General features: G+C 38.8%; 2 protein-coding genes across 5 annotated transcripts; both read left to right on the top strand.

The window, feature by feature from the left end:
- The first annotated feature begins 314 nt into the window (after window positions 1-314).
- Window positions 315-17,076, top strand: acd (ACD shelterin complex subunit and telomerase recruitment factor). Of its 4 annotated transcripts, XM_067442537.1 has the most exons (14): window positions 315-588; window positions 672-793; window positions 1,030-1,120; window positions 3,404-3,483; window positions 3,590-3,634; window positions 3,750-3,784; window positions 3,958-4,103; window positions 4,191-4,269; window positions 4,392-4,553; window positions 4,630-4,737; window positions 8,218-8,361; window positions 8,460-8,525; window positions 8,683-8,759; window positions 14,143-14,327. In XM_067442537.1, the coding sequence occupies exons 1-14, from the start codon at window positions 469-471 to the stop codon at window positions 14,191-14,193; spliced, it is 1,326 nt and encodes a 441-aa protein (XP_067298638.1). In that variant the 5' UTR covers window positions 315-468; the 3' UTR covers window positions 14,194-14,327. The 4 variants fall into 4 exon arrangements, with proteins under 4 accessions (XP_067298638.1, XP_067298644.1, XP_067298630.1 ...); XM_067442529.1 differs by having other exon boundaries at window positions 316-588; window positions 4,630-4,710; window positions 8,218-8,525; XM_067442523.1 differs by having other exon boundaries at window positions 319-588; window positions 8,218-8,525.
- A 5-nt stretch (window positions 17,077-17,081) lies between these two features.
- Window positions 17,082-22,807, top strand: ogfod1 (2-oxoglutarate and iron-dependent oxygenase domain containing 1). Its single transcript, XM_067442515.1, has 13 exons — window positions 17,082-17,244; window positions 17,369-17,514; window positions 17,584-17,630; window positions 17,710-17,810; window positions 17,908-18,024; window positions 19,563-19,654; window positions 20,000-20,128; window positions 20,226-20,339; window positions 21,400-21,479; window positions 21,611-21,858; window positions 21,937-22,053; window positions 22,207-22,265; window positions 22,375-22,807. The coding sequence occupies exons 1-13, from the start codon at window positions 17,088-17,090 to the stop codon at window positions 22,531-22,533; spliced, it is 1,566 nt and encodes a 521-aa protein (XP_067298616.1). The 5' UTR covers window positions 17,082-17,087; the 3' UTR covers window positions 22,534-22,807.
- The last annotated feature ends 271 nt before the right edge of the window (window positions 22,808-23,078 follow it).

Here is a 23,078-nt window from a genome sequence, read left to right as displayed (position 1 = left end):
TCCATCAATTCAACGATGATGAACACGTGAAAGTGGTTATTATTTGCTTCTTTGTTTTCTGATGGATCACAACAAAACTTACAACATTACCGCCACCAACCAATAGCTATACAGAGGTTATACTTAAGAAACAAATCAAAATCCTCTGGAAGTTTGTACAGCCCAGAGCTCACTTGCGGCTAATAAAAATATAATATAATATAATATAATATAATAATATAAAGCTCCACTCATTTGCAGCTTGCAGCTCCGACCTTGCCTTTTTTTATGATCATTCCGCGCAAATACCACAAGGGGGCACCAACGATCCGAATGTACATGAGTGTAACGGAACTCAAATAGTCTGGTTTATTTTCTACACGGAACGAAAATAAAGCATCAATGTTTCAATAAGGGGGCGCGAAGAGTTTAACCGTTTGAACTCGTTTATTTACACCAGTGGGACGTTACACACACACCCGTTTACCAATGAATCCACCAAAGATGAAACGTCGCCGAATGGCCGAGTTGGAGCCGTGGATCGAGAAACTCATCCAAAACTACGGCCAAAGCCAGTGTGAAATGACGGTAAAAGCGAACGTTGTTGGCGTAAGTGTTTTTATTGTATTTTATGGGTGATCATATATCTAGAATGTCGTGCCAGTACTAAAGTGCGGGTGTGTGTTGGTTAGGTGTGTGAGATATCGGACTCGCAACGGACGGAGCACACAGATGCCTGTATGCTGTTCATGTCCGATGGGAGCGCTGTCATTCCCGCGGTGCTGAGCGAAGCCGCATGGGAGCGTCTGCAGGAGTGAGGGACCTATTAATCCTCTGTTATGACACCACTCACTACACACCTGAGCCCCTGTTTTTATCCAACTCATCTGGATAATCAGGGCTAGTGAAAATCACGCTGAAATAAGCATAAGTCTATGGCTCTGATCTTCTGCCTTGCAGCATGTTATACTTTTAAATGTCAGTGTAATGGTAGTAATTAATTCCAACTGAAAATTGACAGTGTCAGATATTTTCCTCTCTTTCTTCAAGCTTGGAGGAGATGGAGACCTTCACAGGCCTGCTCAATGCCATTGTATATGTACGTAGCTTTGAGCTGAACTTCGACATGAACCCTGATCTGGTATGTTATATGTCCATCTTTTGCTTTCCAACCTCTGAACTCTCCAAGTGGTGCTCACTGCAGAGCCACATGACATCCAGCACCACCTCTCTGGACATGATGGGTGGAGCTTGGCCTAGTCCAGACTCCAGCCCAAGCATAGACAGTAAAAGAAATGGACAGAGCTATCCCATTGACTTCAACGGCCGAAAACGAGGCCAATCAGAGGCACTCACTTCCTGATGGCTGAGCGAACTGTGCAGGCTCAGACTGAGCTTGACGACGTAGATGTGACGTAAGCAACCTGTCTGATAGCTGTAGGTCTTCTAGTTGTGGAAAGTGAATTCTGAATCACGTTGTTTAAATATTTTCTCCCGTTGCTTTTGGTTCACTATCGGCTTCTCCCCATTCTTCCCCCTTGACTTTATCGGACTTTATGTTTCCACGTCCCCCCGACTGCCTCATAGACAGTAAAAGATTGTTTCTGAGCGTCTCCTCCTGTCTATACGGTAATTTCTCAACTGTGCGACAGAGTCGCGTTGGCTATGACGCAATCGCTAGCCTATTTTTACAAAAACAGTTTCTATGGGGCGATAGTGTAAGATACAAGGTAATGGAGCCTTTTATGCATTGTCGTATTTCTTTAGAAATAAATAATGGACAAATGGAGGCTTTAAATGCCTCAGATGTAAAGTTATTCACTGTCAAAGTGACTCAAAAATGAATGGGAGTCAATGGGATGCTAACAGCAGGTGATGGCTTGGTTAGCAATGGCCGCCCCTATGGGTGGAACGCTTTCAGAGTGCTAGATTACCCCCTTGAGCCCAAGCGGCAACCTTCCGCGATCTCTCTTGAAGCCAATACGGAAGTAATGTAAACTGCAATTCCTCAACTGGCCGCTAGGAACAGGCTCCAGAAGGGAGCAGAATCTCATTGAGCCCCATGATTTCCCGAATTCCCGAACTTTACAGCAGAAAAAAACATGGTACAATTTGTGGTTTTGGCCTATACGGATAATTTTGACCTTAATGACAACTGTGAGGGGGTGATTTTTTTGTATAACTTATTTCTTTACGTTAAAGCCTTAAAGTTCTGCATAATTAAGGGCGTGCTTACTTTGAGTGACAAGTGGATAGCCATTTATCCGCAGTCTATAGTCATTGCGTCACCTAAGCTCCGCCCACATCCCGCCTTTTTGCCCATTTTCTGTTATCCGGGAGTGACGCGATGACTTGCTCGTAAAATGGCAATGCCCAGCTCTTCACCTACTTTAAAGGGTTACTTCAGCGATTAGCATATGGCTTTGTATCAGTAGAAACCCTGGAGTATATTCAAATGATTGTTGCCTCATGTTTTAATGGTGAGGCCAGCAGAGCAAAGTAAGTCTTTTAACTTCTCAAACTAATTCCAATGAAAGTTAAGCTTTCAAATGCATGAACTGAAAACGCGCCAGACTGAACATGCGCTGTGAATCTATGCCGCGGGCGCTTTTACCTCAGCTCTCATCACGAGCTCATCCATGACTGTCAATATATCTGACTCCTGCAGCGTTTTGGGCTGTGAGACTCCCTCAGTGGCTAAATCACATATTGAACAGACATGTTCAGTTTTTAATTGTAGTGTCTGTTCTCTAACTCAGGGTATCCGCAGGGTCTTGAAAAGTATTAAAAGGTGATAAATCAATTTTGGGAAAATTAAGACCCTGTGATTGGTTCCCGCAAAAGTGCAACAGAAGCAGTAGAAATTAATGTACAGGTTTCTAGACGAAATCAAATCGCCAGCAGTCAGGCTGGTTTTAGTCTAACAATGGGTAGGATTAGAATGTGGTTTGACCCTTTACTTCTACATCCAGTGAGGGGGAGCTGGACATCCATCAGCTCTGCAGTGAGCAGATTTTTCTTTTGAGTGCTGATGCTTTCACATACCAATATACCAGGGAGTTATTTTTCAGGCCATGCATTCCTTGGATAGAGAAACTGCATGGACATACTAACATATATTGCATAAATATGGCCTGTAATATTCATATAGTTCTATATGATGAATCATTTAAATTCTCGAAATTCGATTGTTGCAAAGATGTTTTTCTTTATTCATTTTTTTTAAAGTCATATTTGAATTGCTGGGGATGTTGCACTGTCCTAATGATGACCCTGAATAAAGCTCATTAAAACAGTAATGGATACTGCCAAATGAAAAGATTATTTGAATGTTGTTGGCTTGTTGATTCCAAAGAAATTAGAAATCTTTCATTTCTTTCAATTTTATTTATTATATGCATGTTTCTTCTTTTTGTTTTTTCAGGCATCTTGCCAGTTTTACTTGAAAGTCAATCAAATGAACACACTATGCATCGCTTCAAAGCGCCAACAACCCCCTAGCTGGCAAGTCATTGATCTCGCTAAGCATACACATTGACGTGTCCTAACTGCACTAAAGCATTGTCAATTAACCTTTGTTAATTTCTTATCATCTTTCATTATCTTTCAGTACAACTCTAGAGTCAGTCAGAAATCAGATCGTAAAGACGTGGAGGTGAGTTGACCTTATTTATAGCATGTGTGAACACATACATTTTACACAGAACTGCAGTGTGTTTTTTAAGATGATGTGTTTAACAGTTAGTGTTAATTGTATTGCTCTCTGTCAGATCCCACAGGGAGGGTTCAGTAAGTTCAGCCTCTGGTGGGTGTCAAACACTATTTCTCTTTGTCTTTCTTTGAATAGCTTGCATATACACACACCTCTTGCACTGAACTGTAAATGCCTGTAATTTGGATTCCTGATATCGTTTATAAAGGAAACACATGCCGCTTCACAGAAATGATAAATGTGCATTTATGTACCTAATTTCCCAGGGGTCTCACTCTCGTCTCTATTGGAGGTGTGGCACAATGACATTATAATAAATATTCTGAATGATGCAACAGAGAAAATAACCATGTCAAATTGTCCATGCGTGGCGACACTAACTCACTGGCACCGAGAGAGGCTTCATTGGAGGGTAAGGCTGCTTCCTTGGCAACTTAAAGGCACCAGCTGTTGACCAGACAAATTATCATTGCGTATGGGTGTGTGTGTGTTTTTCCAGGGACAGGAGCAGTTCATTGTCCCTATGCCTTTTCTTCTCATCCCAGAGGAACAGAGGGAGCCGATGACAGCTGATCCCAGTACTGTCTGCTGTCTAATTAATTTTTTCATGACTACCCTTAGGGGCATTCGACTAGATTTTACTGTGCATGTGGTGCACTATGCATATGTGTTTTTGTCTTCTGTACATAAATGTGCGCAGGTGCAGGTAGTGAGAGTGAGACGCCAAATGGCTTGGCCCCGCCCCCCGAAGATTTGCATCCAACCAGCACAGCGATTGCAAACCAAACAGCGGACACTCAGGACAATATAAATGGCTCATGTCCAGATGAAGGACAGTCTACTCTGATGCATTCAAGACCAGGTGAGATTTTACAAAAGAAAGGCATCGCTGTTCCAGGTAGATGATGTGTTATTAAACTTCTCTCTCCATCTCCCAGAGGTTTTGTGTGGAACAGGCGAGCTGTCTGGGGATAGAGAGAGCCCATGGGATATGTTCACACAAGAGCCAGCTCTATTAGGTAGATGTTCCACTTCAGACTCGAATGGTAATTTCCCTTTTCTGCAAATGTTTAACATACACAGCATAACAGGAAATCATTTTAATTGTGCAATAACTAACCAGGCAGATAAGATCCCTGAGCGTAAACAACATATGCTCCAGGACTTTTTTTTAATGTAAAAACCGCACTTATATTTTTAAAATCATAGTCATCCACTTCACTCTACCTTTGAAAACCTTCCATCTAGGCTTAGACTCAAAATATATATATATATATTTTTAATTGTTCCAGTTCGCCGTAATTATTTTAAACTGCACTGATTTATTTATTTATTTAAATTAAGCATGAAACAGAAGCTACAATCTTATTTTTTTCCTATTATCAGTGTATAGTCGAGTGAAATGGCTTCTCAAACAAGAAAAAATTTAGGGAGGGACTTGATTTTGTCTATCGGGAATTAATTAGATCTCTGTGGTTTGCTATTGCTGTGATCTCATGTGAGTGGCAGGATGTCCCCCCCACGTCATCAGAGAAGAGGAATGATGACACTCATAAGTTATTTTGTTTAAAGATTATATGAGCACATGAGATATGCTTGGCTAAATTATTCATAATAAATACTGCAATATTCCGAAAAAATAAAATAAAAATGTTATGTTGATCTGCTTACCTCCAGGGCATCCAAGATGTACGTGTGTTTGTTTCTTCAGTAGAACACAAATGAAGATTTTTAACTCCAACTGTTGCTCGTATAATGCATTCCAATGGGGTCTAGACTTTTTTTTTTCTCCAGATTTTTAACTAGACCGCATTAACATTATACGAGCAATGGTTGGAGTTAAAAATCTTCATTTGTGTTCTACTGAAGAAACAAACACACCTAAATCTTGGATGCCCTGGGGGTAAGCAGATAAACATTAAAGGGGGGGTGAAATGCTGTTTCATGCATACTGAGCTTTTTACACTGTTTAAGACTTGGATTCCCATCCTAAACATAGACAAAGTTTCAAAAACTAATGTTGGACGTGGAGTAATGGAGTATTTCTGTGTCCTTCCAGTTTCTCAGAAGTTTCGTAGAGTTTTTTTCGAGTATGGGTCAGCTTGATGTCGACAGAGCGGAGGGTCCTTGTATGGGCCGTACGGCTCTTCTTCCGAAAGGTAGCGCGCGTGCGTGACTAGAGCGAGAGAGGAAATGCACACCCATAAACACGCTTTCAGCTGCAGATCCACTCGTCCGTGAACACTTATGTCGTTATTGTCCGCGCCGTGCTCCACTTTATTCCTATGGGTGACATCAAACGACTTCAACGCTTCAGCATAGCATTCCGGGAAGGCAGCGCTGCATTGAACCGCTTTGAATGCAGAAATGACGGGAAGCTTCACAACATCGCTTCAGTCGTGTCGCAGAAGTGGATCTCCATGGTCACTGCTGTCACAGAACTTCACGAAATCATACCAAAGAAGTGTGTTTTTGATGGAGCGGTCCCAGCGAGGTTTGATCCTTGATAGATGTTGTTGGCTATCGTCGCGTGAGTAAACATCAGTAAACAACACGATCGTGTATAACGTTAGTTAATTTATCAATGGAGCATGCGATCTATGGTGTGTGTTTAAATACATTTGTTTAGCTGACCACTAAAGGTGTCAGTTTGTTTATTGTAAAACCACCCAAACATAAACCTAGCGTTCTCATAAAGCGTGCTTCGTCATTCAAACGCGCTAACGTTACTCCATTGTTGTTCTCTGTATAACGTTACACTAGTCTGACGTGCAAAACCGTTTTGCTTGCTTCTGCTAAGGTTTAGTCGCATACAATAGTCCATAAACCGAATCATGTCCTCATAAACTGCGAGTAAACACACAAATGTTGACTAAATATAGTACATACCACAGAGATGGACGTCCTGCTGTTTTTGCTTCTCCTGTTCAGTTTATTTCATCCTCCGGATCAGATTGTGGATCTTATCTGTATTAAGCCCCGTTTCCACCAAAATTACCCGGAACAATTTGTACCAGGAACTTTTTTACAGGAACTCCCCCCCCAAGCTCCAAGCATGTTGACAAGAGGGGAAAATACATTTTTCTGAGGGATAAACTTTTTATTTCATAAGAAGTTATGAAGATAATGTTGGAATAATGACACTGTCCCTAAGCCTATGTAAGCAAACAATCAACTACTTCAACTGCGCCTGACATTAGAATGTATTTTTTCTGAGATGATTATTATTACACTTTACAACAAATGAATAGCTTTTATAAAACCGTATAAGTCCTGGTGGTCGTTGAGAGTTGCTATGGCATCCGTAAACACATTCCAGCTGTTGGAGATGACGGCGTTGTACGAAATAAAAAGTTAACCCCTCAGAAAAATGAGCTTTCCTCTCTTGTCAACATGAGCGCGGCGCGCGCTGTCACATGTAAGGACGCACACTTAAAAGTAATCGGTCAGGTCGTTTACATGGTGAAAAAAAATTAATAACAAGTATGGAAGAGATTCAAGCTGTGCTGCTTTTGCTGGTTATGTATAGGTTTACTAAAGAGGTAATTAACAACGACAGAAAAGAGCACTAATATGCAGATTCAGCAGCATGCAGCATATTCAGAAAGCTTGTAAAGCTAGATTTAAAATGACAATGTATATTATTATCAGCTATACGGACATTGCACGTGAGATGGCTTAGACGAACGCGCGCCATCAGACAGAGAGCAAGACTTATTATTTAGTAAATAATATTTACTGAACGTAGACCCACTGAACCTCGCAAAAGACTTTTAAAAATGCCGAGTTGAAATAAAAGGCTGCGTTAACCAATCAGCATGTTCATCGCCCAAGTCCTGCCCTCGAAAGTTCCTGAACTTTGAAAAAGTACTACCTCGCGAGCAGGGCCGTTTGGAGGGGGAAATATTTACCCGGAACTTTATTTCGACCCTGGTTCCTGCGGTCTAAACACACCGAGTTCCACCCAAAGTTCCTGGTTCCTGGGTAAAGTTCCTGTGGTGGAAACGGGGCTTTAGTTGAATCTTGGTAGCGTTTTCTTCTCCGCGCTTGAGGACCGCTTTGTGCGCACTCGTCATTCTTTAGTTCCGCCCTCACGATACGCCTCCAGGCGCTCGGTTTTTTCCGGAAAGACTCGGTACAGCCTATATTTCTTTTATAAATATAATAACTAAAGACTTTTCGGAGATATGAAGGATGCAATACTACTCTATAGGTACTCAAGATTGACATGAGATTGACTGAAACTGAGTGTTTCACCCCCCCTTTAGATTTTCATTTTTGGGCGAACTATCACTTTAACAGTTGTCGGTCCCACCGCCTTTAGCTGTGTTTGAATTGGTTGTTCTAATTATAAACATTGTAATATTGGGGGATGCTTGTCAAGGAATTATGCCATTAATTTGATTAAATTCTGTTTTTGTGTCATTGTGTAAGAATTCTTGTGGATGTATTTTGTGTAATTTCTCCTCTGTGACAAAAAAATAAACAAGAATCTTTTAACTTAACATATTTTTGTGTTGATACAGAGCCAGAAAGTCAATCGCTTTTAAAGGAGGTCCCCTCGTTGCCTATAGCAACAAGCACCCAGGACTCAGGAGGGATGTCAGCAGACGGCATTACGCTCAGTCAGAGACCAAAGCCGACCCAGTTTAGTCCATCCCTCTCGAGTGGTAAGTCTATCAGAGACCCCAGTCAGGAGCATGACAAAGAACGTGCAGTGAGTCCTCCCTCGTGGCTCGACCATAATACAGCCCCACCCTCTGAACAGAGGCTCCTAGCATCTCCAGCCGCCAGGCAAAATCCCTCAGTGTCTCCACCCTGCAAAGCCACGAAAGTGAGTGTTAATGGTATTAATGATATTTTGCTGTATTCTTGCGTAATATATGATTAATGCTTTTGTGGGATTAATCAATCTCAAAACATATCTAATCCCAATCTACTGTGTATTGCATCAGAAATGTCACTACATAGCCCAAACTTCCTTGTTACAGGTGCACTCAGATGGAACGCCTTTTTCCTATTTGTATCATCCACAGCCTCAGGTTGCCACAGCTCTCGCCCATTTCCAGTGAGTGTGTTTTGTTCCCTGCTGAGACATAATGATTATAATATGGTTTTTATATGATGAACAATGATCTAAGAACTTTGGCTTGCAGTGTAGTACTTACACAGTACCAGTCAATCATGAAAAGTGATCTCCAAATTAATGTAGAAATAACATAAATGCAGTGGATGATATTTGAAATTATAATATTATAGTTGTTTAATGGCATCTTTTTTTTATGAAACGAGGCCAGTATCACCGATAATAATACTGGAAATTATTTTTTTCTGAATTTTAGCAATTAAAGGCACAATATTTACGAATTTGGATTAAAATATGCAAATACTACTAGAACAGTTGGCTTGTGTACTTACATTATCCCAGATGTTTCCAAGAATGCTTAAATTCCAGAGAAATCAATAATTTAAACCAGGACACAGACTGTGTCCGTGCATCACCTGTCAGTGACCTGCTTACCCTGGACCATGGAAACACCAACAATTATTTAAAGGGTTAGTTCACCCAAAAATGAAATTGATGTCATTAATGACTCACCCTAATGTCGTTCCACACCCGTAAGACCTCTGTTCATCTTCAGAACACAGTTTAAGATATTTTATATTATTATATTATTATATTATATTATAGTCCGAGAGCGTATGAAAGTTTATACATACTATACTATCCATGTCCAGAAAGGTAAGGTTTGTGTTCAATCCTCAAAGATTCAAACGGTTGTGAATCAGTGTATTGATTCATGGTTCAGATTGCGTGCCAAACTGCTGAAATCACGTGACACTGGCGATCCGAATCATTGATCGATTCACTGATTCATAACCGTTTGAATCTTTATTTGAGGATTGAACACAAACAAGGAAGAGAAGACAATACTGAATAATGTCATAATTTTTATTTTTTGACAAAAACAAAATGTATTTTCGATGCTTCAGGAGATTCTAATTAAAGGGTTACTTCAGCGATTAACATAATGCTTTGTATCAGTAGAAACCCTGGAGTATATTCAAATGATCGTGCTCCCCCCTCTTATATCCCCCTGAGACGAGAGATTTATGCATTTTATTTCTGGAAAAATTCCTCTCGTTGCGCAAATTGACGATATTTGCGTCACGAGAGGAATGAATTCCCAGAGCTTAAAGACTACAGCCAGCAGAGGGAGCCATTTCCGCATGTTTTCAACTTGCGCATGGGGAATGGAGATCACACAGCACAGCTCAGCTACAGGCATTAATTTAAACAGATGCTAAGCAATGTAAGTGTTTTAACTTCTCAAATTAATTTCTATGAAAGTTAAGCTTCCAAAGGCATGAACTGAAAACGCGTTGTGAATGTATGCCGCGAATGTGGTCGCGATTACCTCAGCTCTCATCACGAGAGCTCATCAACTCATTTATGACGTTAAATGTAATCTGACTCCTAATCTGAGTCTGCTGTGAGACTCACGCGGCAACTCGATCGTTATATTGAACACACACGTTCAGTATTTAATTGTACTTTCTGAACTCAGTCACTGTAATCCAATAGCGGTGGCTTTGGAAATGGCCTCACAGGGCAGCGAAACATTCTGGGAATTGTAGTCTTTCATCCCCATGAGACAAAAACACATTTTCTGTCTTTTCTCAGTCTAGAAAGCACCAAATTCAAAAATAATTTCACATTTCTACTACATTAATGACCCAGTTTAAATACAGATTCATCTTCCCAGCGCTGAAGTACTCCTTTAAATAACTGATATCACATATGGACTACTTTGATGATGTTTTTATTCCCTTTCTGGACCTGGACAGTATAGTGTGTATACACTTGGATACGCTCTCTGACTTAATATAAAATATCTTAAAGGTCCCATGGCATGAAATTTTAATTTTATGAGGTTTTTCAACATTAATATGAGTTCCCCTAGACTGAATATTGTCCCCAAGAAGCTAGAAATTTTGATCGGTGTAAACTGAGTTCTGGCTGTCTTCCTCTTCTTTGATGAAAATGAGAGCCCAGACGAGCTGATTTTGAATTCTCCTGTTATGACGTCAGAACAGGAAAGGTTTCCTCCCCTTCCTCTGCTTTGCCCGCCCAGAGAATTAGTAGAGAATGGCTTCAGTTTATCAGTCGCGATGACAGCAGCACAAGCTTTACCATGTGGATTCAACAGCACCGCCACAAACAGTGTTCATTAATGCCTGATCTGGGATCAGTGATGTGTAGATAATCATTCAAGTTCACACAGACTTTCTTTCTAAATTGTTTAATACTGTCAGTCCCGCTGCTGGGCATTTTGATGCTTCAGTGAATCAAGCCAGTGACTAAAACGATCAACTTCACTTTGTTTCTGTTAGTAGCATGAAACAAATCTGTTATTTAAATTATTAAACTACAGAGAGCGATCAAAGAACACTCTTTATAATGTTCGGATCTGTCAAGCACACGTATATCTCAATGCACACTTGTCCAAACTGCCGTTATAATAAATGACGCTGTTAAATTGCTCAACAGAAGCTGTTACTGTATTCATGTCAATGTCGTGTTTGTTGTTAGTTGTGGTGAAAGCATTTTGTGAGAGAAATAATGTTGCAAAGTTCACTCACGTTTATTCAGAACTCGCAGATACAAACAAAATAAACTTGTGCTCTCAACAACTCGTACAGTAACACTTTCTCAGAAATCTTTCCCCAGCTCTCCCTGTCTCTGCCTGCACTGGCAGGCAGGAAGCGCTGCAGCTGCTCGCCTGACTAAACCCACCACGCCCCCTCCTCACTTAATCTCATTTCAAATGCAAAGATGTCAGCCAATCACAACAGTGGGTGTTTTCACTGAAGACTCACAGCAGACACGCCCCTTGAAACAGAGCATTCAGTATAGAAAAAAAATGCCTTTTTGTTTCTAAATGATGACATTTTTTGATGTAACAACCATACTAACAATATAAGTACACCTCAGGACACATTATAAAATAATAAAACAATCCATGCCATGGGACCTTTAAACTGTGTTTTCCGAAGATGAACGGAGGTCTTACGGGTGTGAAACAACAGTAGGGTGAGTCATTAATGACATCAATTTCATTTTTGGGTCAACTAACCCTTTAATATTGTGTTCACTAGACAAGGGAACAACTGTTTGGATACATTTATAAACAGTAATTATTGTACAGTAATACAGAATTTTATCCATCATAAAATGTTTTAAATTTAATTACATGCCATTTAGCATCACAAGCCATATAGCCTTTATTATTATGATATTCTAATATCGACCTGACACTGTGAAACCCCACATATGCTTGACTGGTATAAGTAGAAGCGGTAAAAAGTTCCACTGCTATTGAGCTGTGTGTCCTGTTTCTGTCTCATTAGGCCGGGTACACACTGCAAGCGTGGCGTGAGCGTCTCGGCTGTGTGGCGTGTCCGTTTTTATTTCGTTTTATTTCATGTTAACAGGTTGGAGCTTGCACACTGCCTGTGTGAAAAAATGTTTATATGTCATTTTGACATGAATACATTATAAATAAATTACATTTTGTTATTTGAATGTGTCTAGGTTAATATAAATACAGATATAGGCCTAATTGTAGTAATAAAAAAAAAACATAATTATTGATTTTGAAATATTGCACTTGTTAATACAGAACGAAATATTCTGTAGTCTATTTTGCTGTCAATACCATAGATATGTGGTCTATAGGCTACTGCTGATGTTGTTTTGGCTGTATCAGTAGGCTATATATTTATGTTTAACATAAAGTATATGCTTCCCTGTACATCAATAGCAGCAGCAGCGCCGCATCAGACACGCTCCTGATGTGCAAAGACAGAGAAAATGCCACGCAGCCGCCCTGCAGCTGACACGCACCAGAAACGCCACGCTCACGCCATACTTGGTGTCTCTCCGGCCTTAGCAATCGCTTCAGCAATTTCGTTCAGCTCCCGCAGCATTCTGCCCTGCCTGCCTCATACGATAACTTTAATAATCTAATAAATGAACATGATTTCTACCCAAGTCCCATCTCGATTCTTTTCCACCAGCTGTGAGGTGAAGACGACAACTCCCAAAATTACTCGCTCAATCTCTGCGTCATCAGGCTATGTCCTTTTCAATAGGTGACCTCTAGTGTTGAAAAACTACATACTGTGCCTTTAATTATAGCCTTCAGTGTTACAGTAAAATTGAAAACTATATTTTAACTATAACAGATTCAACCCAGCGCTCTGGTGGAGTTTAAATAGTCTGTAATCGGTGCTCTTGGGAAAGGGAAAAGACGAATGGCAAAAAAGGCAGGTCCAAGGCACTCAGTTAAGTGAAGGATGAGGAAATAATTAAAAAGCCTTTATTTTGTATGGCTTAAATCATTTTAAAATACAAGAGCCAACATGTTTCGACCCAAATTGGTCTTCATCAGGGCAGAGCAACACAATGAATGAGAATGTTAACAATTTATATGTTACACCCCACCCATAACCTAACAAACATCCAATTAGCCTAACAAGGACTAATACAATCAATGTAACGTAAAGTAGCCTACGTTAAAGGGGAGTTTGTCTTTTTTTTTTTTTTTATTACGTTGGTATCCCCAATCCTGTACACCTGATTGCCTCATTGGATTAATTGATTGTATTAGTCCTTGTTAGGCTAATTGGATGTTTGTTAGGTTATGGGTGGGGTGTAACATATAAATTGTTAACATTCTCATTCATTGTGTTGCTCTGCCCTGATGAAGACCAATTTGGGTCGAAACATGTTGGCTCTTGTATTTTAAAATGATTTAAGCCATACCAAATAAAGGCTTTTTAATTATTTCCTCATCCTTCACTTAACTGAGTGCCTTGGACCTATATTTTAACTATGTTTGAAACGGCTTTAAAAAAATATAACTTTTAACTGAACTCAACTTACAGCAATCTTCACATAAACCAATTTGTAATAAATATCGCATTTAGTGCCTTTAATATATCAGAGCTCAACGCTATGATTTTATTCTTCTACTTGCCCAGTTGGGTTGGTTCAGCCCATATATATATAAATTTCAGCAGCCATTACTACAATCTTCAGTGTCACATCCTTCAGAAATCATATATATATATATATATATGTTTCTGAAGGATAATGTGACACTGAAGATTGTAGTAATGGCTGCTGAAATTTACAGGAATCACCGGAATAAATTACATTTTAAAATAAATTAAAATAGATGTTTAATTTATATTTTATAATTTTGTGTGGCATATGAAGAAGATATAGAAGTTAGAGATTATAAGTGTGTAACATACAGTATGCCTTAAGTTTGGGTTTAAGCTATCATCTTTTAGCTTTTTCTTAAGCACTGTTACCCCTTATATCTAAGATATGTTTGTTGGTCTCTCTCTCTCGCTCTCTATCTGTGTGTGTGTGTGTCCAGAATCCCAGGGCATCTCATACAGTGGGCGGTGCGTTATCTGGGGACCTCTGACTGTGCAGATGTCAATGCTGAAGGTGTCTCATAAGCCACTACCTGTTACCTCAAATGACCCTTTGTTAATGTATGCTGCTGTTCAAGTGAATTCAGTGGTGTCAATTAAAATAAATATTAATATTCAAATACTATGACCTGTCACAGTTTATATAATTTAATCAATTTTACTTATGTAACCATGTTTATCTCTTTCAAGCCATGGTCTTAATGCATTTTTACCAAGCAGAAACTTTGTGAACGATTTGTCACAAAGAAATGAATGAAGGTGGGCATGTTGCCAAAACACAGGCATGGAATTGCAAAATAAAACGAGGATGGTGATTTGCTTTACTCAGTGATGGTTAATACTAAATTATACATCTAAAAATGTGGAGATAATCAATTGGTCATGTTTGTGTTTACAAATGAATGCCATTAAATAAAAAGGATCAATGAATATGCACAACCTACATCAGTGATCTATAGTGAATCAATGGTACTGAAAAAGGCTTTAAAACAATAACATTTAAATTAACTGCACAATTTGGTGATTAAGAGAGAGCCTGTGCAATCATAGATATATTTAGATAGATTCCTCATTCGACCAATCCACGCAGGCACTAATGAGGAATATATATATATATATATATATATATGATCGCACCAGGATTTTGACCTCCTTCGAAGGAAACAAGCCAAAAGGCACGAGCCAAAGGGTTTAATATGGATTCGTATGTCTGTGTTTGAGAAGTGTGCCAGAGGAAGAGAGGGCGGGTGACCTCAGACATTTTTGGTGGAGATGCTCATTTTATTATTATATTATTTATTATAAGGTTTGGATTTCTCTGTGACATGTTTTGTCACTTACTTTGTGAACAGTAAATATATTAAAAATAACAGTTGAAACAAATAATGTAGCAGCAATGCGACTGTCAGGAACACGCGATCACTACAGGATGCCAGATGGACACAGTAAAATAGAAGCATGAGCGCAGGCATAAAAAGTCACTTGCAGACTTTTACAAAGAACAAATTACTAAGCATTAGCTGTCAAAATGCTGAGATTTTATGCATATAGGTACAGAAATTATTAGATCTTAATCTTTGTGCTTTCGCTCCAAATGTCGATGAAAACTAGACATTGTTCTGTTCCCTTTGCTTTGGCAGAATTTACACATCACAGAATGTTTTCGTTTTTTTAGAGTCTTACTACATATGAACTCTTTGTGGCGCTTATATGCAAACTGAATAACAGATGATGTAGCAGACATTTCCACACATAGTCAAGAGCTAGCTCGCTCCACATGAGCCTTTCTGACCTGAATCCTGCTACCTTTGCGTTATTCACACCAGTTGCGCTTAAAGGGGTGGTTCTGTGTTTTTTTTTCTAGGCTTGGTTGTGTTTATGGGGCGCAGTATAACATGTCTTAATACTTCTTCTTTTTTTTAAATGCCGTATTTTTCTTATATTATTATTCCACACCACTGTCCTTTGAACAGCTTGTTTGCTTCCTGCGTCTATGAAGCCCATCTCTCCGAAAAACGCAATGGTCTTAGACTAGTTAGATGACCAAATGTAGTTTCATGTATTTTTATTGAACCCTTTAAGAAAACCACACCTCATTGGAAGTGTCAAACATCAGTTATTAACTGGAAATATTAACACAGAGTAATAATCATGAATATTTTAAATGGGACTCGAGTAGACTCGGAAATAAGTCCTAACATGTTCGAGGACGAGTCAATTCCGAGTCCAAATGCACACGACTCCATGACGAGACCGGGACCATTAAAATGGCTGCGTCCAAAAACCTAGACAGCTGACTCGTTGCCTCGCTGCCTTATCAGGCAATGACTTGAAGGCAGTGTTTTGTGCATGAAGGCACCTCACAAAACTAATTTTGGACAGACTTCTAAGGAAGTGTAACAGTTTATAATGATCTACAGCTAAATAGAGCGAGCTTTGGTGAGAACTAATCAAATTTAATTACTACATTAGTAATTTCTCGCTAGAAATGACATCAGAGGTGGAAAATATTGGTTAAAAAAAAAAAACGGAAATTTTTCATTTAAAATTTATTTACACAAACTGACCAGCAAACGCAACTTTCGGACGCCATATTTTTTCCCCAGCTCAACTGTTACTGAATGGAAAGCACAGGATTGTGGGATACCAAAGGCAATGAAGGATACATGTATGCTGCCTTCAAAAAATCTATCAGATGAAGGTCTCTCAGGAGACAGGAAGTGAAGCAAACAATAGATTTGGCCGTTGCTTGATGCCTTCCTGCCTTCAAATGTGTCCTCCGAAGGCAGCATTTTCCAGGTTTCGGACGCAGCCATGGTCTCGAGACCGAGTCCAAGAGTCTCAAGTACAAATCACTGGTGTCCTCCAGTCTCCTCCAGCACATCCTCAAGACTTTCAATGAATTTGAGGTCAGAACTCAGAGGTGCCAATTCATGTGTGAAAATTATCCTTCATGCTCCCTCCCCCAACCATTCTTTCACAATTTGAGCCTGAGGAATATTGATATTGACATCCTGGAATATGGCCATGGTTAAGAAATGAAAAGCTACACACTCCCATCAAACAGGGTTAGAAGAACTGTTGCCAAATATATATAACATGCTAGAAACAATCACTGTAAAACTGATCTAATCATTGACTCTTAAGCATTTGCCTATTTAAAACCAAATAGGGAATTTTTTTGTTTGTTTGTTTTTGGCAGGGCAGGCAGGGTCATTTTTCCAAAGATTTTTTCAAAGAGGACAGTGCTCCTGTTCCACAGCTGACCTGGAGGGGCAGTAAAGATCCAACTCTGGCTCTGGCTGAATTCGCAGTTTCGCACGAAGAAGAGCAAAGTAAAAGAAAACAAAAGTCCCCCTGGGTTTATTTCCCTCATGGTCTTGTCATGCCACCTAAAAAACGACAGAATGATTCCGAAACGGGTAAAAAGAATAAGAAAGAGAAAAGAGGTGAACTCGCCGTTATTAATTCGGATTTGAGGGATCACGCTGTCCAGAAAGGCATGACAGAGGCATGGCAGAGGAAAGAGAGCTACTCTAATGGTATGTATGCCCACCCACGTGACACATTGAATGTAACGTTACATTAATTTGCTTATCAGAGGTGAAGCAAACTGGTTTATCTATTTATGTCTGTGAATCCTTCATTTCACTGGTCTCCGTCCAGGTAATATCCACCTGAATTGTGCGCCCTTCCCTCACTGTCACATCACCCATTTCCTGCAGAGTGAGAGCTTTGTGGAGAGTCTGCGGGCAGAGCTACTGCAGCTGAATTTCAACAGCAAGTCAAATGACTTATACAAGTTTCAACAGGTATCAGTCTGAATCTTATGTATATTTTGTAAAGTTGATGCTCAGTACTGAAATCTGTTTCTTCTGCAGTCAGATGATCTGAGAGAGAGAAAAGAACATCATATCTCACAAATTAGGTGCGTCAGAGTTCAAGTGAGCTTCTGCGTAAAAGTTTCTGTAATTATTTTACTCATGTATTGTTTGTTGGGATCTCAGGTCTGTGATTTTTGGGGAGTTTCGTGTGTGGTTGTCAGAGGTGCTGCAAGTGGATCTGCAGGCGACTGTTGATATATCCTGTGCCAAGTATGAGCATACAGGTAAACCATCTAAAAACTCAAACAATCTGGGGTGTATATGTGGAGGTGATATGCAGCTGGGTTTCTTGACATCTCTCTCTCCCTGCTCTTTTTCCAGATGTTTTGCTGTGTCACGATGATGAGCTGGAAGGACGAAGAGTTGCATTTATCCTCTATCTGGTGCCTCCATGGGAGGTGAAAGATGGAGGGGCACTGGACCTGTTCAGCACTGATGGTGTGCAATTTAAAAAACAAAACATAGTGTCATTTTGGCCCAAAATTTTGTTTTCCAGTAGAAATATCTAAAGATTCTTAAATCAAGACTTATATGATGACTTAAGATATTAAGTCTTGTTTACTTAAAAAAAAAATATATTTTTCATGCTTAAAACAAGATAATATCTGAATTTGTATGACCCCACTAAAAGCGAGATTTTCTTTTCTTTATTTTAACCTAACTCACTTAAAAGGTTAGTTCACACAAAAATGATATGTGATAAGGGATTTACTCACCCTCAATCCATCTTGGGTGTAAATGACATTATTCTTACATATTTATTATATTCTTTTATATTCTTATAAAATCAGTTATATTAACAATGTTCTGGCTCCTCCAAGCTTTATAATAGCAGTTGCTGTTGCTGTTTTTGAAGTCTATAAAAGTGCATCTGTCCATCATAAAACTGCTCCACATGGCTCCAGGGGGTTTGTGTAAGAAAAATATCCATATTTAAAACTTTAAAAAGTAGATAATCTAGGCAAATCGTGAAAAAAAAAAAAGTGTAGCTCCCTGCTAGCCTGACAAGCCAGACCCACATCAAGATGTTTGGTCTGGAAACTCACCATTGACAGGGCTCAATCCAAGGGGCGGGATAAACGGTTGTCTTTCAAACATTCACCGTATCCGGTCAGCAGAACTCCAAACACGTCTTCCCTTCTTAAGAATGACTTCAGTGCCGTTCTTCGTTCTTTTCTCAGAGAAAAGCTTAACTCCAAGTCTTCCAGAGTCGCGGTCAAAGCTGATTCTAAAGACCGCCGTTCGCCGGCTTCTGTGTTGTCTAGAAGCACACAAGCGCAACTCTGGCATCATTATGTTAAGCTCCGCCCACCGACTCTATACACAATGTGATTGGACCGTCAAGAGTTTGGCGTTTACAGCTCAGATGGATATTGAGAGTTGCTAGACGACACTCGCGGGCAGATTAGATTTGCTGCCGCTAGGGTGCGTCTAGATTTCTAGGCTAGCTCCCTGCCTCTCGCAGTTCAAAATGCTTACACTAATTCTGATGACATTGCACACATTTTGAACTGCGAGAGGGGCAGGCTCTAAACTTTTTCCCCAAGCAGAGCAACAATTACTGCCATTATAAAGCTTGGGACATCCAGGAAATTTTTTTATATAACTGATTTTATTCATCTGAAAGAAGAATGTCACATACAGCTTGGATGACTTTAGGGTAAGTAAATCATTGGCTAATTTTCATTTTGGGTGAACTATCCAATGGAAAATACTATTGTAATGGAAAAACAAGACAAAATACTGAGTAAGAAAGATTTTTTTCAATCTTAACATGTTATTCAGTTTATAAAATATTGAGTCAACATGAAAGTGTTAATTTTACTTAAATTTATTACAAAAAGCATCTTTTAATGAAAGATAATAAGAACAAATAACACATACTGATTAATCATGTATGAAGACAATGTAAATGTATTAAATTGTTTGTTTGTTTGTTTGTTTGTTTACTTATTATAATTCTGAATGTTTTACAGAACACTGTCAGCCAGTGAGTGTTGTCAAGTCTCTGCTTCCTTGCTGGAACTCTCTGGTGTTTTTTGAAGTGTCCCCCGTCTCCTTCCATCAGGTAGTCAGAGCCATGATAATTTTGTATTTTTTTAGACTATATTTATTAATATTTTGAATTGGCTTTTATTTTTATATTTTCAGTTTTCAATTAGATTTTTAGTTTAAGCTATTTGAATTTAAAAAAAAATGTTTAAAAAAATGTAGTACTTCAACATAAACCTATTTTAGTTTTTCAAAAATAAAGTATTTATACATTTCATCTAATATTTTATTTCAATTAACAAAAGTGCTTTTTAATAGCATTAGTTTTTGTTAATAATAACAAAACTGGTTGGTTAGAAAGATTGACTGTCCATTCTTTAATGATTTATATCTGTTTTAATGAAATGAACGGCAAGCTTAGGTGGCAGAGGTTCTTTCCGAGGAGAAGTGTCGTTTATCTCTGAGTGGATGGTTTCATGGCCCTTCACTACCAAGACCCTCACGCTACCTTGAACCTCCAGTTCCCCGTCACACTCATATACCCAGAGATGTAAGTCAAGTTATCGTGCAGTGTTTGACGTGGCCAAATGACCAAGACTCACTCAACCCGTATATCCTCTGTCTGAAGCAGTGTTTATGTGTTATAGGAGAGTTTGCTATTTGAGTGGGTGAATGAGATGTACCTGGATCCACGCTATCAGGCTCGGGTACAGCAGGAATTCGAAGAGAATTCAGAGATTTGCTTGCCTAGTTTCTTACAGGTTAGTCATCATCATAATTATACTACTACACATAATAACTATGTATAAAAGTACACTGTTTGGCTATGAACTGGTAGAAGGTTATAAATTGCGTGCCCTTGTATATACTGTTAAAAAACTGTGCCAGAAGAGGCTTTTATAAGGCCCTTTTTGTCCGTGCCGTTGTGGAGGTCTATGCATAATTGATGGAAAGGAGAAATTCCTGTAGATGTGAAATTTAGTGACATCCCACTAGAGGCATGTAGGCAAGTAAGTTTTAAATAATTAAGTGTTTTTATTTATTTATAATTGTTCACATGTAAGAGCCACATTTGCAGACTGCATGAAAGAATATGCGTATATTGTGCCATATGGACAATACCAATAGAGATGGCTCTAAATTAAAATGAATATGCTAAAACACTATTTTTCTTGTGCGCTAATGGTAATACTTTACAATTCAAGTACAATTTTAATATTAGCATTTTAATATTAATTTAGAAATTAATATTGAGTCAACATGAAATGGAAATTCACCCTATCTATTTTCTAAATGCATGTTATTGATCTTACCGTGAGTTATTCATCCATGCATCTGTTTATTCATAAAACATTTTTTGGGCCTCATAATTTTTTTATTAAAATGTCTAGATCGACATATGCCGAGTTCTCCATCATTTAGCCCGAAATAAATCCCGCCTCTTTCTTACAATTATTCTATATAGATCTCTATTCAGATCTGCCTCTGTCCAATCAACAACCAATGGATTAAAACAAGACCCCGTCTTTCATTTTGTCCCTCAATATTTCATTTTGATATTTCACTTTAATATTTATACACTACTTTTAATTACAAGTTGTATAAATTAACATTTCATTTTGAATAAGCATATAAAAATGAACATGAATCTAGATTAGTAAATGCTCTTGTTCCTTGTTAAAGATACTTAATGCATCAATTCATGTTAAAAAAATGTAATCTATTAGTCAAGTCTGTTCGTATTAATGTATATCTGCCTTTATCAGCAACTATTACATATTTATAATGCTGATAACCTAATTTCTGCCTTTTAACTGTCAGGAAGAGAAACTGAGGCAGGTGCGCAGTGCACTGCAGTCGTCTGAAATCCATTGGGAGAGAAGGGGGCCGCCCAATAAGAGGTGAGATTCAACCATCCTGTTTTTTGTGTGATAATATTATATTAATTTCTTCCTGTTTCTGCATGTTGTATTTTCTGGTGTCATGTGATTTGTTTATATGATTGTGTATTCATAACTGTCACTGTGTTTAGATGTTATGGCTGTGCAGATATGCAGAGCTTTCCATCTTGTGTACAGGAGTGCTGGGAACTCCTCTCCTCTGAGTCGTTCTTCATCCTCTTATCCAACCTGACCGGCCTCAGTCTACACTACCTGTGCATCAATGAGGATGAAAGCGAGAATGAAGATGGAAAGAACGAGACAGAGAACAAAGATGGAGAGGGAAATACACAAGCAGGGGGTTCTAGTGCTGATGCCAATGCTTCATCAGCTGACAAAGGTGATTAACGTGTGCATGTGTTAATTCTGCAAAGATCCATTTTGACATCTACAGTGATTTATATGTGTATCCTTGCAGGACCACCTACTTGTGTTGGAGAACTGCGTCGCTGGGCACATGGGGACTACACGTTGTTACATGACTGCGTCAAAAGAGAGTATGCATTGGATCTGCAGCTTCACATGGGCTGTGCAGGTACATAATCTTGACATGTATGAGTGTTCTTGACTATTAGTCGATTAGTGTCTTCAGTATGATTCAGTTGTGATTGAGATTAGAATCGTACAGACTGAAGTAAATAAAAAAGTGCAAGAGCATATGAGTCAGAAATCTGTCTGTTTTTGTCAGGGTGGAAGTCTGAGTTTGGGGGATTTACATCCTACATTGCCAATGATGAAGATGAGGAGGTAAGTAACGTCAGACAATGTCAGTTTGTTTTCATTTAAACAATTTATTATAATTTATGCAGACCCAAGCAGGACTAGTGCACATTATTTATTCTGTTCTTTTCTTTAGCTCCTCACAGTGTATCCTGAAGATAACTCCCTCGCTCTGGTCTACAGAGACAAAGACACCCTCAAGTTCATCAAGCATATCAATAATAACAGCTCCAGCCACCTTTCTTCCCAGAATACAACAGCTTTTTATGACTTCTCTTTTAACTACTATGAATGATGAGATGTTTGATTGGCTTACTGATTGAATGTGATTTTGTGAAAGCAAAGTGCATTGGCCATACATTCAGATCAATTTGAGTTCAATATACACAGACAAATATGTTTGGGATTCAAGAGGCACATTCATTTTTGAATGTGCTATATACACAAAAATTTAAAAGTACTACACAAATTCTGTTAAATTTAATGCTCAAAATGAAATGTAATAAGTTGTTAAGAGCAACTGTGCTTCAATGTCAATAAATGTTTAATAATAAACATTTGAATAATGACATTTGTGTTAATGATTGTGCCCATTTTGTTACACAATAAAACATGACCATCAGGATTTGTTCACGGTCCGAGCACTGTTGTCACAGCAGACCAAATACAAAGACATTCTAAAATCATGTATATTCTTAAATTAAACTGCACTGAAATATAACTAATGATATTGTTTGCATGAAATGGATATTACACACAAAAAATATAATTGTGATGTTATAATTTACTCGCCCTCATGTCATTCCTCACAATAATTAGGGCCCAAGCCCTGAAAGGGCG

This window comes from Pseudorasbora parva, chromosome 1, assembly GCF_024679245.1.
Source record: "Pseudorasbora parva isolate DD20220531a chromosome 1, ASM2467924v1, whole genome shotgun sequence".
NCBI classification, from domain to species: domain Eukaryota; kingdom Metazoa; phylum Chordata; class Actinopteri; order Cypriniformes; family Gobionidae; genus Pseudorasbora; species Pseudorasbora parva.
The sequence above is the reverse complement of the archived record's forward strand: the minus strand, read 5'-3'. Positions and strand labels throughout refer to the sequence as shown.

Coding starts and splice junctions, on each gene's coding strand:
- acd (XM_067442523.1), top strand. CDS start 469: ATGAATCCACCAAAGATGAAACGTCGCCGAATGGCCGAGTTGGAGCCG. Junction 794..1,029: donor GCATGGGAGCGTCTGCAGGA/GTGAGGGACCTA, acceptor TCTTTCTTCAAG/CTTGGAGGAGATGGAGACCT. Junction 4,104..4,190: donor GAGAGAGGCTTCATTGGAGG/GTAAGGCTGCTT, acceptor GTGTTTTTCCAG/GGACAGGAGCAGTTCATTGT.
- ogfod1 (XM_067442515.1), top strand. CDS start 17,088: ATGCCACCTAAAAAACGACAGAATGATTCCGAAACGGGTAAAAAGAAT. Junction 17,631..17,709: donor CATCATATCTCACAAATTAG/GTGCGTCAGAGT, acceptor TTGGGATCTCAG/GTCTGTGATTTTTGGGGAGT. Junction 21,480..21,610: donor AGGGGGCCGCCCAATAAGAG/GTGAGATTCAAC, acceptor CACTGTGTTTAG/ATGTTATGGCTGTGCAGATA.